The sequence below is a fragment of the Ascidia mentula genome, chromosome 8, assembly GCF_947561715.1.
Source record: "Ascidia mentula chromosome 8, kaAscMent1.1, whole genome shotgun sequence".
Taxonomy (NCBI): Eukaryota; Metazoa; Chordata; class Ascidiacea; order Phlebobranchia; family Ascidiidae; genus Ascidia; species Ascidia mentula.
In genome coordinates this window covers 14,885,267-14,902,478 of record NC_138573.1, presented here as the reverse complement: position 1 = coordinate 14,902,478, position 17,212 = coordinate 14,885,267, and the positions used below count along the sequence as shown (strand labels likewise).

The 17,212-nt window shown below is 41.6% G+C and overlaps 1 protein-coding gene across 1 annotated transcript; it reads right to left on the bottom strand.

Moving 5' to 3' along the window:
- Positions 1 to 1,717: 1,717 nt before the first annotated feature.
- On the bottom strand, positions 1,718 to 5,307 carry LOC145911097 (uncharacterized). The gene is made up of 5 exons (XM_082998346.1): positions 5,069 to 5,307; positions 4,358 to 4,462; positions 3,972 to 4,095; positions 3,381 to 3,542; positions 1,718 to 2,582 (listed from the first exon to the last, which is right to left on the bottom strand). The coding sequence occupies exons 1-5, from the start codon at positions 5,232 to 5,234 to the stop codon at positions 2,432 to 2,434; spliced, it is 708 nt and encodes a 235-aa protein (XP_082854472.1). The 5' UTR covers positions 5,235 to 5,307; the 3' UTR covers positions 1,718 to 2,431.
- Positions 5,308 to 17,212: the final 11,905 nt, after the last annotated feature.

Genomic DNA, 17,212 nt, shown 5'->3' with positions numbered 1-17,212 from the left:
TAAATCTACGTAACTTCTAATCTTAGGGCCAAAAGATCGCCGAGGAAATTCAACTCTTCTTTTACTCTAAAGCAGTTATAGTAACACCTTTCATTCATTCATTGGTTTATTTTGCTCAAAGTATTTCAGTAACGAAAAGGGATGTGAGAGTATGTGCAGGAAGACGCCGAAGTAACCTTCAGGTTTTCGGTGCCAAGCGTCACCCTTGGTCTAATTACTCAAACAACACAAGACAAAAAATGATAACATAAAGACGAACACGATATTGATGAACACTTGCGCAAATGCTCTCGAAAGTTCCTGTTTTTTACCAATTATGAAATGTGCTGTTGCTGCCAGGCATATTATATTTTAATGTTCTGTTATTCTGGCACATTTAAACGTAACTTGTGACCATTAACCATTACCCCGAGGAAGCCTAGCTAGGTAACAAGCGAAACGTCGATGAATACAAGCTACGTTTTATTTTGGCAGAAGAACACAACTATTAAAATAAGAAATGTGCATTTGTGATGCTGTAAATGTAATAAACATGTTGAAATCTTGCGTTTTGTTTGTAGGTGTGTGTGTACGCATTAAGACCGCTACACGTTATGTAGTTTAACCAAAGTGTTGCAACAAACAAACGAGATTATGGTTGTTATTTTAATCATTCGCACATGACTCGGTAAAACCACTACTAAAACCCAGCCGCCGGCAGTAAGTACTCCTAGCATATTTCAATAGGAGGCCGCCTCTTACGTTGATCAACGGTGCCGAAATATAAGGTTGATCCCCACAAACGAGCCGAAAATCACAATTCCATCAACAGGGCCCTCAAAACAGAGCACAACTGAGCGTTGATGTGGGAAACATTCAAGGTGCTTGGAATACCATGACGGGTGGGGCTCGATGTTTTTACTATACGATTTCCGCAAGTTGACATTGGCTTCCGCGCGTGTCTATGATCGTAGGCGTGTAAAGAATTCATGATTTTGATTTCAAAAATGGCAAATTCGTGTGATACTACATCTGAAATAAACTACATTGATAAAAAGATGTGTTTCTGAGGTTAAAATCTCTTGACTTTTATGCAAGAAAAATATGTTTCGCTAACAAACATCCAGTGTGAATAAAAAACAATGTGAAAGGAAAAACACAAACAATGTATCTGAAATAAGCTATAGTATAATATATGCATTGTCTTGTGAGTATGAACCCATGTAAACCAGGCTTTGCTTGAAATATACTCGAAATGAAACCTTTTGGCTGTAGGCACGTGGACGCACGGGCACGGATGTGGATCCGACACCGCCAGTGACCCACAATGGCAAAGTTTATAAACTTATTTGAAATTCTGGTTCTACTAATTTTTTGACGTCACCCACAAACTATTCGGAACGGCGCTGTGATAATACCACGTGGTGTGTGAAGGATACGGACTTTATCATGCTTACATATGGTCGACTTAATTTTCAAATAAAAACTGGGTGTACAGTGGTCGTTTTTCCGGAAAAGTTGGTAAAACCATAGTCTGATAAACTGGTACTGACTATTTGAAATGGATTTGTCACTACTTCATAAATTAGTGTTTTCAAAACATCACGTTTTATGGGCAACCGGTTTTCAACTGTTTTTCCTTGAATTTCTGGCGTGGGATTTTATGTCGAGACCTTTAATTCTTCCTGAAACTTTTACACTTATTCCGATGTTATTTTGATAACAAACCACTCCCAGAGACGAGAATTTCTGACAGAATGTAATCGAAACGTTCGCAAAAAAACGAGTACACGAGTATCGGCAGGCAAAAGAAGGCACGACGAGCCAGCAAATAAAATGATCAAGCAAGCGAAAGGGCCACACTGACGTCAAGGCCGCAACAATAAATAAATAGAAAAATAAATAAAACGGCGGGCAGGGCGTCACAGAAGATGAGCATAAGCGCGTCAGAAATTCGAAGATGCCTTGACATTTTCGGGAACAGCTATTTGTAAGGCGCCGTTTAAACGAGAAATTGGCAACTTAGTGGCGTCGATCTGCGGGACTCGGAATTACGTGTTGGGGGAAGATAGAAAAAATAAATATCAACACACGCGTTCGTGTGGGCGAGCGAAACGTGGTGAAGAAGGCAAGGTAAGCGAAACGAAGGCTGTGTAAAAAATTGAACAGCGACGCGTAGCGTGTAAAAGCAACATACGAATGTCGAAATTTTGTGTCTCCCAAAAGTCTCCAAAAAGCGGAAATTTTGTGTCTCGGTAGGTAAATGGAACATTACTAAAAAAGGGCTTGTATACCATCGTCGGAATGGGATATCGGCGATTTTCCAATTACAGGTAGCCAATTTTAGCCGATAATTCTAATTGTTGACGCCATTTTTCCTATATCATGTACGCTAATCACGTATCCAAGCCTTTAGGCTTTGGCAGCGAGATGGATTTTTTTGTAACTGGGTTCACAGGTTTTGCAGCTTCGACGAGTGGTTCGTTTCGTCGCCCAAGTTAATAACTATGGTGCCTTCTTTCTTGCTGTCGCCTTTACCGAGAATATTGTGGTTGACTTCCTCGTCATTTTCGTCCTTGTGACGTTTGATGTAACGATACCGCCTGTAATAGAAATCAACAGTTATTGAACATGTCCGATTTTGCCAATACGATATTAACCAAGGAGTGTTACAGTTATGTTGAAAATCCAAATGCTGTTTTCCCAAGGTAACAGTTCTAATGAGGAAAACGTTTCATAAACTATTTCATATTTCACATAGGTCATTAGAAGATTGGCATTTGTGAAGTGCGCAAAAATATCGCGATTCTGTCACGGACACTTTACCCCCTTGGCCAATCGCTATCAGTTAAAACACCGTAACAACCGCGCTTCGGCTAAAAGCCTCATCGTTATAGTTCATCAGACGGCTGTCTTAGCAAATTAACTTGACGCACATGTTAAAGGTAAAATAGCAAGGAACAACAGTCCCACGGGCATGACATTTGATACACTGCTGCATTCTCAATATAGGACCAAGTGTGGGTTTTGGAACAATTTCTAGCAGGCTCAGAAATTTTATCTCTCACAAACTCAAAATAAACCGCAGCAGCATATTTGCATATGCGTTTGGCGGAGAGAGTTTATCCGCTTACGCTGCAGGTCATGTATTGTGGCCTCCTAACCACATATACACAAAGCGTTTAAAGGCAAGGTATCAGGTTTGCTGCCTAGGGCACTGACGTCACACTGTGATGTGTGGTATGCATTGCTGGATTGTGAGGTTTTGAATAAGCCGTGCCTAATATCGAATTACGACTTGGACTTGCTTGGTTCGCCGACCCAAACCTTTGGTCCCATGAACTTTTACGTATAACTTTAGAGTAGCCATGCTTTGAACAACAAAACACATTAACACGCACCTCCAACAAATACAGAAAATAGTAATGGCGGCGACGAGGGCGAATCCAGTGAGGACACATGGGATGATAATGTAGCTGTTCTCCTGCAAGAACTTGCTAAAAGTCCATCCGAAGTTGGGTTCTTGTTGGTCACAACGCATTCCCTCCCATGCTCCTTGACACCTGTTAAAAACACACGCGGTTATTACACATTAAATGTTATTGTTTTAAACGTGTCACGTTTTAGTTTACATGACGACATGGTTCGAAAACTTCAAATAAGTACATTGCTCGTTGATACATTCACTTCCACTTATTGTAAATTTATGTATTTATCGATAAATTATCACTGCCAATTACCACAAGAATAGTTGAAATGAACGAAAACGTGTATTCCATATTTTTGCGCACGGCCTGCAACTCACGTATAAAGTTTTGTAATCCGCATTAAAGTGTACACGAAATTCGCACCTTTTGCAGTGAGCAAAACAAAAGTTTACATGTAAGCTTTCCAAATCGCATTACTCTGCAAGCAGCGCATACCAGTGGGATTATGAGGTTTTATCAAAGGAAACCGTACTCGCAAACACTGCACACGACTTCGCTGTTTACCTGCAGATCGGTCTTTTCAGATCAATTTCGTATCGGCACTTGCCTCCATTCATGCAATAATTGCGATCCTTTTTCGGGCAGCGTGTTTTGCGCGACGATCTGAGTCCTTCCATTCTGGGCGCACCTGTTCGAGAAAAAAACAGTCGAGGTTTATTTTAATAAAAAGGTATTATTTTGTTTTAAATGAATGAAATTTGGTGGAAGCAAAACACCGTACGTTCCAGACATGCGAACTTAGAACTGCACTCGTGGAGGAAAGACCGTTGGTCAACAGTTTCTCGAAATATTCACTTAATTGGTTCAATTAGGTACAAAGCACTTAAGACGATTTTATTTCAAATGTGTCTGATGACAGCTAAGCCGTAGTTTTAGAGACAAGAAAGTACCTTGTTTGTAATCAAGCACTTGGTGTTCCATAAAAAGATCACCGACGTCGGCGGTTTGAGGGTTCTCGTCCGCTGAAGCGCCCGTCGGTAGCAGGGTAACGAATCCTGTAAAACAGTTACAAGGCGATGTTATTCGTGTCGCTTTTGAGAGAAGTGCGCACTTAAACTAAAGTTGTTTTGCCGGAGCAGAGAAACTGTGGCTGATCTATGTCAGTGATTTATCAAGTTGCACTTGCTCTGGTGATAAAAGACAAAACCGACCAAAAGGAGAAATTGACCGACTTCGGGCCACTTCGCACAACTAGCGCTTTGAAATGCGACCGCGCGGCGCTCGTGACGTCACGCGGGTGCATGACCCGAGTCAAGAAACAAACAGTGAACCGCAGCTGTGCCTGAGGTCGGAAAACCTGTACTCAATTGCAGTTCTTTCTGTCTAGAACACCGCGGCTCCGGCCAGCTTCAGAAAAGGTCACCGGCCCCGAAATAAACCGCACTGCTTACGAGCATACGGAGTGGGCTCTTGATTAACCGATATTATTACGAAATTATACTTGTTACTCGACGGACCGTGTCGCCGTCGACGACCAGGAAGATTATCCCATAACGTCATATGGCATTAACATGCGAAGCTTTGGATCTACAGGTATCGCGTTACTTGTAAGTCGCCTCTTCGTCGAACCCATGAATGACAATTACGATCAAGTTACCCACCTATTAATGCGACCATCAAAAGGAGGCTTGAGCGGCTTTTTGTAGACTGGAACGCCCCGCGACAAATCGAGACAAGTTGACCACGAGTTTCTTCGTTCGTTTTCTGTGTTTTGCTTCTGGTTTGAGCCCGAGCGTTCCGGCATTCGTAAACACTTCCGTTTGACATTTTTGCTTAGGTTTTCAGAGTACTAACGTAAGGCACACTTGTTGCAAGGTTTCTAAACAAAGAGAAACGGTTTAGCAAGCATATTTCAATATCACTTATAGTGTACGGCTGAAATAATCCAGAAAAACGATACAGAGCAGTTTGTGAAACAAACGAAGCTTTCTCAATTGATCATGCTAATACTGTTCTACTTTCTAATATCCTGGCGTGAACTGCATCTGTACATTTGATCGTACGTTTCTGTTAACGATACCTGCAATTATGCCAAAGCGTTTTAGAGAAAAATGCCAGCAGCGGCTACGGCGGAATTTCCACGATACCATTGTGACATCATAAGTGCTTTACGAATGTGAACAATCGACTGTTTGTCCTTTTCACGCACTTAAACGCGACAGTTTGAACAAGTGTGTCCGTGCAGCGCGAAACGCACCAACGTTTACAATTTACGACATGGCAATGTTCACAAGTTTCTACACATCGCACATGGCCCAGCATATACGATTAGCCTCTTCCAAACCAAACGTTTGCTTGTATATCCGATTTCTTGGTCGAATGCTACTTTCAATCAGGAAGTGAATGCTTTATACGCGAGCCCGCCTTCTTCTCCGACGTCTGATGACGCAATAGAAGCGACGATTCTCTAATCGTAACGCGGGCCGGGCAAACAGCTTCAGGCGCGCGACGAGAGGTCCTTGACTGATAAACGTGTCCGAGTCCTGATGATTTGTTGCCGTTTTTAAGGGTGGCAAAATTGATTTGGTCGTTACTGTTACGTACGAGGTGTTGGGCCGGGTGCTTGGAGGAAAAAGCTCCTTCGTTTGAATAATCGCCAAACGGGGCGAGGCGAAGGCCAAATGGGCACCCTTATGACTATCGATATGAAATCGCGTGGCGTCTGTTTTGATTAGATGCATATTAGAGATTTGAAAACGCCGCGCCCATCATTATTTATCGCTATTTTGTCCGAACTGGAAAAGAAAAATCCACCATGCAGCAAATGTCCACTTGGAGACGAACCGTCACCGTTTAGGTGGTGACCGTGAAATCGTGAAGTTTAGGTTGTGGAAAATGTGAAACTGGGAACCAGGCGTGTCACGTTGTTCAGTCGTTTTTGGTTTCGATGGAAAACATACTTTAATCACAAGGAATCCACACCACGAAAATCTTTACAACTATTAAGTCATACAAATGCGGTTTTGAATACGTGTTTTTACCGTTATATGCTTGTTGTGTAGAAACTTTGTTTCTCTCTGACGGAAACCAAACGCATGATTCAATACGGGACCACCTCCAAAAAAACTAATGCTTCCGTCAGGGGAGTAATTTCTTGTCCTGTAATGTTGTAACGAAATGCCTGAAAATGCGACAAATCGCTTGTTTACGCCATGAGAGCTGAAGCGGAAGAGATGAGAACGTTGTTAACCCCCTGTAAACCCCATGACCCAACCGACCACACAAAGAACATCATTCAGACTCTTGAGGCCTAATCGTGTGATCTGCGACGGCGCTCGACCTTTGCCTGGGCGCTTGCAGCCCGCTGCGGGTTCCCGCACAAAGCACAAAACAGCTCGTAATTGCGGAGTTGTGATTTTTTTCTGGTTAAGCGTCGGGCAACAAATATAGGGGATGCGGTAATGCCGTTGCCACGTTTGTTCGCACACATCAATCGCTGCCTGTGTTTCGCCTGGCAATAAGAGGCTTAAAAGAACTTCCTAAGGGTGCGACTGGCATCCTGTTTCTACGATTAGCAGGCGATAGTGTCACACTGATTGGGCGCTAAGGGCAAAATACCGAGATTTTAAACCGCAGATGGACTTGAGTTACCTCCAAGGGTTGTTGAAAAGGCGATGGAAACCATTTTTCTACAGCGGGAGATGCATTTTGAGATATTGATAATCCGAATACCTAATTTCTGGGCTTTATAGCGAATGACAACTTCTAAATGTATATTATACTATTTAACTACTTGTTTTATTTTCGTATCTGTGGCCAATGCGTCAACAGCGACATCCTCTTTTTAAATCAACATCATCTGTTTTCAATAATTTCTTTTCGAGCTTTAAGCACAATATTGGTAGAGCTTGTCACTACCAGTTTTCCAGATGACACTTGGACCGCAATCCATTCCAATACACTGGAAAAAAAACAAACTTGCATTTTGCTATTTTCTATTTTGAAATTAGTATTGCAGGAACGTTGAGGGACGGTAAAATCCAAGAGACTATAAACGTTAATTTCTGTGTTTAAAGAGTAATTTATTAATTGACATATAGTTATCGTACATACGAACAAAGCACTAAAGTTTCGTGCACAAGATTTTTCCAATGTGCATAATATGTTACTTTTGCTTTGTTGTCGCAGAAGGAGCTCCTCACAGAAAACAGGAGTTTCATTTGCTAAACTATATTTCATCAAATACTACAATCTGACAAAATTCGGCAAAACTGTATTGATTTGCTTGGGTGGGTGAGATTGCTACAACAGATTACACAATCTTTTTGGGTAAAACGATGTTTTGGGCGTGTGTGCCTTATACGCCTAGCATTTGGTCGTTAAAATAAAGTTCACCGAATTTTAACTTCAATTCTCTCACGTTTATTCCGTGCACGTGAATCCATACAAGCAATTTAATGTATAAACAGCAACTTCGAGAGATATAATCTTGCTTGGGTTCGTAGGAGAAAGATGAACGCAGACTGTGGTTCGTGAAAGCAACCCAGGAGGTTTTTCTAAACCCTCATACAGTTGTGTTGTATGATACACGTTTTGTAGTGTTTTGAAATTAGAATTTACAAAGCGAATTTAATTATGGAATCTTGATGACGCCTTTTCCGCTGTGTATCCGCTTCTCTCAATTTCGTATTCATTCTCGGCCACGCTCTAGAATTAAACAAACAAATAATACCCCACCACCTCCATCGTTTTTCATTACCAGTTATATAACACAGCAGTAAAATTAGCCAATAGCGGATATGTCAATAAACTGAAGGATCATTTTGGCAAACGTAAGCCGGAGGCAGGAGCCGTTTTACCCACCACATATTACGTACACTTCTGTTGCAGGAAACGCAAGTTTAGAAATGTAAAACATCTTCTAAAGCCCACTACACCTCGTGACGTAGACAAGGTTGGGCGAAACAGGAGCCCACATCGCCAGGTGTCAAAATCTTCCGGATTTACATAGTAATCTGGGTTAATCGGACAATTTTCGTTGCGCTCATTGGTAAATTACCACCTACTCAGGTGTCAATTTGTCAAGGAAAGCTAAGGACTTGAGAAACAATTACAAACTAATCCCCAAAGCGCAATTATCACGGATTTCCATTCTTTGTCGGGAAACCGATGGGCTTTGATTGGGTTTGAGGGGAAAGGACATATATTCTCATGGTCCAGGGACCGTCGTTTTAACAAACCACTGCCTTGCGACATCTACGCCCCATTCTAGAACACTTATTATGACGTTGTGGCCACACGATCACGCCGGCGGTGGGAAAATATTCGACCTTTTGTGAGTTTCAAAGCGAGCAACTTTACGTCATTTCAGCATGCCAAGTATTTGTTGCCTTTTAATTGTTAAGCATGCGGCGACCCTTTCCGGAGGAGTTTTCGCCGCAAGTTTCGATGTATACGTTAAGTATTGCGTGTCTTGTTGTGGTCGCCTCATTCTGTACAAAACCTTTAATTGAAACTTAAGCCTTCAGCCGTTCAGTCGGTGGTAAATCGACCGCTGTTTCGTTGGTATAGAGGTTGAAAGGCCGGCAATCAAATTTCCAACAGGAAGCAATGGAAAGTCATGTGATTTTGCGGTAATGGAGCTTTCTGCGTCAAAAGGGCCTAAAACGCTTCAGAGACGTATCCATTGAGTACCGAATCTGCGACGGAGAAAAACATTTAATGATGTCAGAGTTTGAATCCAGGCTACGTCATCTGAGCCGTTGAGAGCATCACATTTAACAGCAACACGTCACGCCTTGTGCACTTGAAGCTTTCAGGCGTATCGGCTTAAACTGTCCACGCTTCTTGGGTGTTCGTAGACCTAGGGCACAAAAACGGTAAAGTGACGTCATCTAACTGAATCGAAACTTTCAGGAAAGTTTAGCTCAATGTTGACTGACAACCGTAATCCAATTTGGCGTAAATTTGACCTTTTGAAACACCTGAGGAAGCCAAAAGAACACCGTCAAGGCAACAAATGCATGCCTGCAATTTTGAACCACGGGAGAAATCCTCTAGGTATACCGAGAGGACAAAAGGAGGTTAAAGATAGTTTGTATTGGTAGTTTCCAGAAAGTCAAGAACACGGGTAAACCCAGCTTCTGTGTTTTGTAAAGAATTTGCTCAGTTTGAAGTCACAACATCTCCCGACGACAACCTCGTCAAGTGCTTGCTAATTTAGCGCAAGGACCCGTCTATTTCTGTAAGCCGTGATTCAATTGTTGTCACGTCGTCGACCGCAAAAGCCGTAAAACCACTTTCCGCGTATCCGATTAAAAGCTGAGATATCCATTCCGTTAGAAAACTTTCCCGTCGCGAAGTTACAATCGCACGCCGTGCAAAACATTCAGAACTGATTCAAATTACTTGTGCATACGTGATTTTTTTCACGTTTAATTGCGATAGGATCTGTGCTGTTAGCAGCGGAGGGTGTTCGTTTGAACTTAACAACGTGACACGTGTAAATTCGAACATCGAAAGGATTTAAATGTCGCACACAGCGGCACACAAAAGCGCATTGAATGTACGTATTACGCACGTTGTCTCACCGGGAACGAAACCAAGCCCAAATTATTGTGAAAATGTAATCGACCCGAGGCGGGCCGGTCGTTAAACTTTCTATCAGGACAAACGCCAAACAAGATGTAACACTACTTCACTAAAGGCGTGTCCAAATGAACTTCATTGTTGCCACAAACCCCTGCCACAGCACGTAACCTTGCGTGATTACAAACGCACTAGTTTTTAGGGCAGTTTTCTGAAAAAAGGAAACACTCGTTTTTGCTCGTAAATTCAAAAACAAGCCCGAACATCAGAAACACTATATAATTTACCACTAAGTAATTTCAAAACGAACCATCGTGACTTGTTATTTAAAACTTTCGGAACCATATTAGTGTCTACTGAGGTCATAAAAACTGTAAAAGTTAGGTTTTTGCGAATTAAAGGTTGGCCTTTCTCGTTTTAAAGTAAGTATTAGGTATGACGCTGGCGTTCTAGTTTATTTAAATTAATTGGCGTTAAACGTTTCTTTTCCGTCGGCAACATGAACACCCCAAGTTTATTTAAATCGTGGTAATTCATTATAACGCGCATATACGTGACGTCTCGAAATTTTGTCAAAGAAAACTTCCAACAAAAAACATCGTACGAAACATGAAACCCACAAATTGCCATATCACATCGGAAATGCGCAAATCAAATTATTTTGCCCTTTGTGGTCAAATTTAACATACGAGCGCCAGGGAAACCGAGTAGTCAATTACCATAACCGAGTTCCCAGAAATTAAAGTTGTATTTTGGGGGGTCGTGGCTCCGATTGCCGTGCGGTTTCCTGGCCAAACATTGGGAAAAGAATTGTACGTTTGGTCAAGGAAGTCGCGTGTGCCTTTTTCCAGGGGACAAGCTGAGTAAGCATTCCTGCAGGAGGTCGGAATCCCTTAACTTATCAAGAGCCACACGCCACTCTTTGAGCTCTCCACGCTGATTTCAAACTGACGAGAAGCTCATGACCAATAACAGCGGTGTGATTGGTTGAATCCACATTTAGCACTTTCGGTACATGTATTGGACGTCCCTGTACATTTTGCAAGACTTTCAGTGAAGTGGTTTGTGTGCTGCATTAAAGGGTGAATATGACCAACTCGATATAGGATTATTTTTTTCATTCAATTGGAATTACGATCTTAACAGCAGAGCTCCAACAAAGAAAAAAATTACAAGGGCCGGTAAATAAAAACTTGTCTGTATAGAAACTAATACAACCTGCTAAAAAGCAATCTTTAAAAACGTAATTCCGGCGAAGGCGAGTGTGGTACGTTGTTTTGCTTTTTTGTATTTAATTTCCGATTTTCGTAAGAAAACTTTATCGTAGGGTATTGAACATAATGCTACGTGTTGGGTGATAAATTCTCAAACCATTATGAGAAATATTCAAATACAGATGTATTTCGGTCTTCCGAATAAAAAAAAACGGTCATCTCTCTAACTTTAGTCAAACCTGCGCACAACCAGAAACATATAAAAAGCGAGCGTGATTATTGAGAAAATGTCAATGACACTTGGATTAACCTGCATGGATAAACCAACATAAACAATTTCCAGTGATGCGGATGTCACGGTAGTGATGATAGAAAAACAACGCGCGAGACCAGTTATTACGTCACAATAGAAAACCGTATTCCGTCCCCATAGCAACCTCAGCCTTTAGCCACGATACTCAAAACTATGGAGTTGTTTGTGTTGGTTCGAAATCTCATTCACAGTTCAAAAACGAAGCGAGACGAAATCTTGAGGGTAAGCCGGATATGGGTTCGGCTTTCGGGCCCTTTTGCCCCCGTTTTGACCGAATAAAGTCAGGGCTTTTTTGACAACGAGGAGAACGTTTGGCGTCACCGTGACATACCGTAAAATTGAAACAACTTTGTCCGGCGACGGTCAATTGTTAACAATGGGAAGGCATGCAGGCAAGATGCTACGTCATGATGGAGAAAGAAACCGAAGAAGAACATTTTGTTTTTGAAAGCTATGAATACTGAATTAGGGACACGTGTGTTTAACAGACGAACGATCGTCGTTTTTGTGGCCAAAACCGGAATTACCGGCGATTGTAAATTCTATGCCCGTGCGCAGTCAACTGTTGAGAAATTAAAGCCGCGATGACGAAGCGATTCCGATCAAAAACAAAATTCGAGAGCAAAATAATGTTAAGTGCTCGCGCGTCTGTCAATAGCGATTAAATGGAATTAAAGCCATGACTTGGCTAAATTATACATACATATACATACCAGTTGCGCACAATACGTATTAAATGCTTGCGTCTATTTTTAAAAAATGTGTGGGTTCAGTTTTAGAATGTAACATATAATTTAGCCAAATTAAGCTATTGAGGTGCTATGTACAGTCATCAGCTTTATATTTCTGTAAAAGACTTCACAAAAAACCTATATGTGCAGTTATGTTGCTTGAATTTTTACAGAACAGCACAGGCGTAGGCTTGTAGGGTGTTGTTTGCAACATTAGATATTGTGTCTAAAAAAACGAAAAAGGCAACTATACGTTCTTATCGGTGCCTATCATAATAGTTGATATTCATCCTAAAATGTCATCGTTTTGTGTCGATAAAGATGTACTCTTAAGGAATTCCTGAAACGCATATGAGACATGCTTGGAACTGTCGTGATGAAATTCGCCGCGAAGCGTCCTGTCGTAGTTTCCAGAAACATTCAGCGTCACTTAGCAACAAGAGTTTAGTAGAAACGTCACACACGCAAGTAGTAATTTACTGTACCATAAATTACCGCGTGCTGGGTTCCGCAGAACAAATAACTACCGTTCCGTCGCAATCGGCCGAGACACCGACTCGCATCGCATTTTATAGACAAGTCCGCGGTAAACTCCAGTCTTGAAACTTACCAGAACGTTGATTAACGTAAATAGAAATCCCCATCGTTACCATAGTAACCACAGAGGGAATGACGTGGGTGGGTTTATTGGAGTGAAGGGTAATAAAAATGACAGGATATTATTTCCCGTTCTACAAACAAATGCTACACGCGTACGGAGACAACCTAAACACGGTCGCCGGCCACGGTAGTTTGTGTTTCGGTAGAGATAGACGCTGGAACGCGGTTTGCCGGGAGAAAGTCATTTTATCAGCTCGGTGCTTACGTGCGCGCCGGCTTTGCGTCACCGGCAAACCGCAAACGAGATGTCGCTGGAGTCGGCCTCGAATCTACTGGATTAGATATGTTACTCATGACTGCAGCAAAAACAAGAATTTTTATGAGAAATGCATTTTAGGTCACAGGCGAACGACCCGGAAAACAATCAGAGTTAAACACGAAACCCACGAAGGCATCGTCAAGTTTTTCAGCGGTATCGAAACGCCAAAATTGATTCACTGTGTATTAGTCAAAACATCTCGGAAAACGCGACGGTTTTCAAATTCCTGGCGTGATGACCAAAAAGCGGGCGGTCCAAAAATATCTCTCAATCGTCTTTCTTACGAGCCGACGCCTCAGCCTAAAATAAACAACCTGTCTAAGGCTCCTTGAAAAATGCCGCTTCTCGCGTGGCAATGACACCTGGCCCACGTCACACAGCGTTCTTGACGGGTGCTCAAGGCCGTATTAACTGGACGGTTTATACCAATTGCCGTCTGCCGGATATACAAGCAGCTACTGATCGTTCCGATTGCACGAATTTCGATATATGTATAACTCCCGTTGGAGGCGATTATTGCACGTTCGGAAACAGAGATGTTGCACGCACTTTGGTGAACTCTTCACGTATCACGGAATAAAGAGATTTCCACGAAACAGTCACGAAATTTAGGAGTTTGTGAACAAATTAAGGGAATCTGTTTGAGAAAATAAAATAAATTTAAATGAAAAGTAAATTCAAATGCGGTGAGTAAATGTGTACAGCAGAACCCTCGTAAATGGACATGAATTTTTTTTTTAATTTAGGTTTTAAAAATTCCATTAGTTCGGGTGCCTTATTGTATCGATTTGAGTTGTGTTGGTTTAAATTTTTGTACTTACATGTTTGAATTTTTTGTGTGAAAATGAGCATTTTCCAAAAAGTAAAAATGCGGTAAATCTTTTTGGCAAAGAAATGTTTTATATCTTAACGTTTGTGGACCATCTTTACACCTGCCAATGCAAGCTGCTCTTTTTCATCTCGAAATTTCTTTGTGATTCGCAGCTATTCACAAATTTATAATTAGATACAAGGAGTTGACACATTTTGTTTCCATTTAAAACACCGATAAACTGGAATACACGTCTGCCAGTTCTAGTCATGATTACGAATTCCACGTAGCGATCATGGAAAAAAGCTTTTGCAAAATATCAAAAGACCGCCTTTCCCAGGAATCCCTTCCAGGTGTGCGCGCGAATCACCCGGTTAACCACAACGCGCTTACACACGTCTGGGCGTAATTAATGATCGTCTGCAGACACAAGACATGACGGGTTATCATATGCACCGGCGCTTACGTAGATAGCGACCAAAAGACTAAACAGCCGCAGAACATTGCGTTGATCATGCGTTTATTTTTGCTTAATCCACTTGAAAGCGAGACCGCTTTTAGGCGCTGTGTGACTGTGAACACCCACGCTGAAACATGATATCGTGCAGAGACTGGAGTTAAACCCAGAGGTCGGGTTACAAAAACTAATTATGGATCTGAACTTTTTGCAACGGGCACCTGTGAAAGATATTTTGGGTCAAATGAAAACAATAAAACGGATCCCTCCTCCAGTTTTACGCGTCCGTTGCCGCAATTACGAATTAACTTGGGCCGGTTCTCCAACTTTTAAAACAGGTTTTAGCTTTCTAATTCCGCGAAAGCAATTTGTTCACTTTTTCCGTTAAACTTTCACCGCGTTTACTTAGAAATTGTGGCGTCCATGTTCACATAATCCGTTGGCACGAACGAGAGGACAAATAGAAATTAACTATTCCATTTCCAACAGTTCTTGTTTTGCGATTTTGGAATGCACTTCTCTGTGTTTTAATTTTTTTAGATAGACAATCAACTTACAACAAGATCTATAACAAGCATTAAGGAGGGGCAATTGCGAAAATAAGTCGTACAAAAATACCTTTTTTGTGTATGTTAAGGTAGTTTGAATTTAGATAGAACTTTATCAAAAACAAGTGCGACAGAAATACGGTATTGCACATGCTGTCCACGGACAATTTTATCGCATATTAACCCACACCCATACAATTAAGGGAAGTAAAACACGCTAAATGCAACAAAGATGTTTGAAGTAGGTAATGGATTCTATTTGCAGGTGCCCCCAGTTCAACACTTTCTTGTCCTAAAACAGCAAAGATATTAGAGTTTTTGCGCTAAATCATAACAGGCCTGTTGCACAAATATAGCAACACATTTTCCCCAAGTCCAAGTCAGCCACCAAGTAAAATCTGGAACGAGACCATGTTCCAAAACTATTAAAATCCCATCAGCGGATCTTAATCGTCCGTTGGTACATGAGGGAAAGTTACGGAAAGGTGGGTGACCTGCAGGTGCCCCTTTCGAATCGAGAGAGGAAATGCGCCTAATGATGTGTAAACAACTTCAACGTCGCTCAGTGTGTGTGAGTCACGTGGTTCGTCCGTCTTCGCCGGCTAACGAGCATCATGATTCAATCGGTCCAGGACTGGAAACCTGGCGCTTTTTTGCACACGTCTGAGTTCAGGAACGATGCAACATTGTTTTGAGAAAGGGGTGATTTCTTTTATATCTCATGGGGTGGCAGACTAACATGAAACGTGCACTTAGTTACACACAGAATCCGCCACCTTACGAGCGATTGCATGAGTGTCCCCATGCAAACAAGCGAAAACGTCTTGGTGACGTCACTGTCGTTCTCGTCAAGGTAAAATGGATGATGAAACTGTGCATTGATTCGAAAGACTCGCTTTTTTTGGAGTTGCTTTGCTTAATTCAATCGCCAGACATGTCTTGTAATAGGCAACATTTTACGGGAAATCCGTTGTCTTGTATCCAGATCTTTATAAGGGCGACATTCATCGATTTTATTTTTGCAACTCAAAGGAAAATGCTTATATTGGTGACATTTCCCGCGTGGACAACATTTCCGGCCTCTACGTGTCTCCAGGAGTTTGACAGTCACGTATGCACATATTTCAATGATGATTTCACACAAAAGTAAAAGGGCTCTTTTCCGCAACGGAAATATCTAATATTGCGTTTTAGCTGCCGTCTGTCTCTGACGCATTCGGCCGTTTTTAATACATGGCCGTTGAACTTGCTATTTGGCGTCGGTAAACTTTTCATCATCCGACACCCCAAACGTTGTCAGTTCCACGAGCAACGTAGAAAGACATCTGGAAACAGACGGATAATCCGCATTTTACACCCGTTACAAGTTTCCCTTCACATTCTCCCAGTTTTTACGACTAACACAATTCATCGGCTAGTAAGCCGGATGTGTGACGTCTGCATTCATCCCGACTTCAAAGAAATGGGTTTGGTAGACTATTCGGGGAGCCTTAAGAACTTGGGCAGTCGTTTGGGAGCAATTACGTAGCGGTGGTGGTAGCGGTCAATGTTAAGGCAAGAAAGTAATTGTAATTTCATTAAACGTGAATCACGCTCTGACTTCATGTTTTGGGGGTTTTTACGGAATGTGTTCCAGACCGAATGACATTCTAAATCCGGAATATAAAACTTACTAAAGTTTTTTCTGGATTGTATAAAATAAGCTCAGTGCCAAATGACATTTTAAATGAAGTTTATGGATTCCATTGAAATACATCAGGTTAACGGTTTGTTTTGACCTTTAACACTGTTATCAGGAGGTAGAACCAGCAACGTCTCTCGAAAATTCAACATAAATTTGAATTTGTAGTTTCCGCCAACAAACTAGAACAAATGACAAACGACTTGTTATAGAATACACATAAAAAGTCCCATTACTGATTTGCGGTCTTGCTAGGTTCGCTATACCTTCCTCCAAAAACAGCCTAATAAACTTTACGACTGTTTTTATTTGCTCCGCAACCCAAGCACGTAAGCGTCGGCACCGCTGATACGTCATTATGTCGTCACAAACATACCAGTTTCTAGGAGGATAAATATTGTGACGTTGTCATGTTTGTTTCAGCTTATTTGTTTGACATGGACACACAATGCCCAGTGAAACCAGACAGAAATACGATAATTCGTTGGTCTAGGCAGTTAGATAATTAAACTGATATTTGAAATACTTGGAATTTTTGCCGCG

Bases quoted from the DNA above. Each gene is read 5' to 3' on its own strand.
- LOC145911097 (XM_082998346.1), bottom strand. From the start codon at position 5,234: ATGTCAAACGGAAGTGTTTACGAATGCCGGAACGCTCGGGCTCAAACC. The intron at 4,096-4,357 runs GTACTTTCTTGT...TTTCTCGAACAG, and splicing joins AGTGCTTGATTACAAACAAG to GTGCGCCCAGAATGGAAGGA. The intron at 3,543-3,971 runs GTAAACAGCGAA...TGTTTTTAACAG, and splicing joins CTGAAAAGACCGATCTGCAG to GTGTCAAGGAGCATGGGAGG.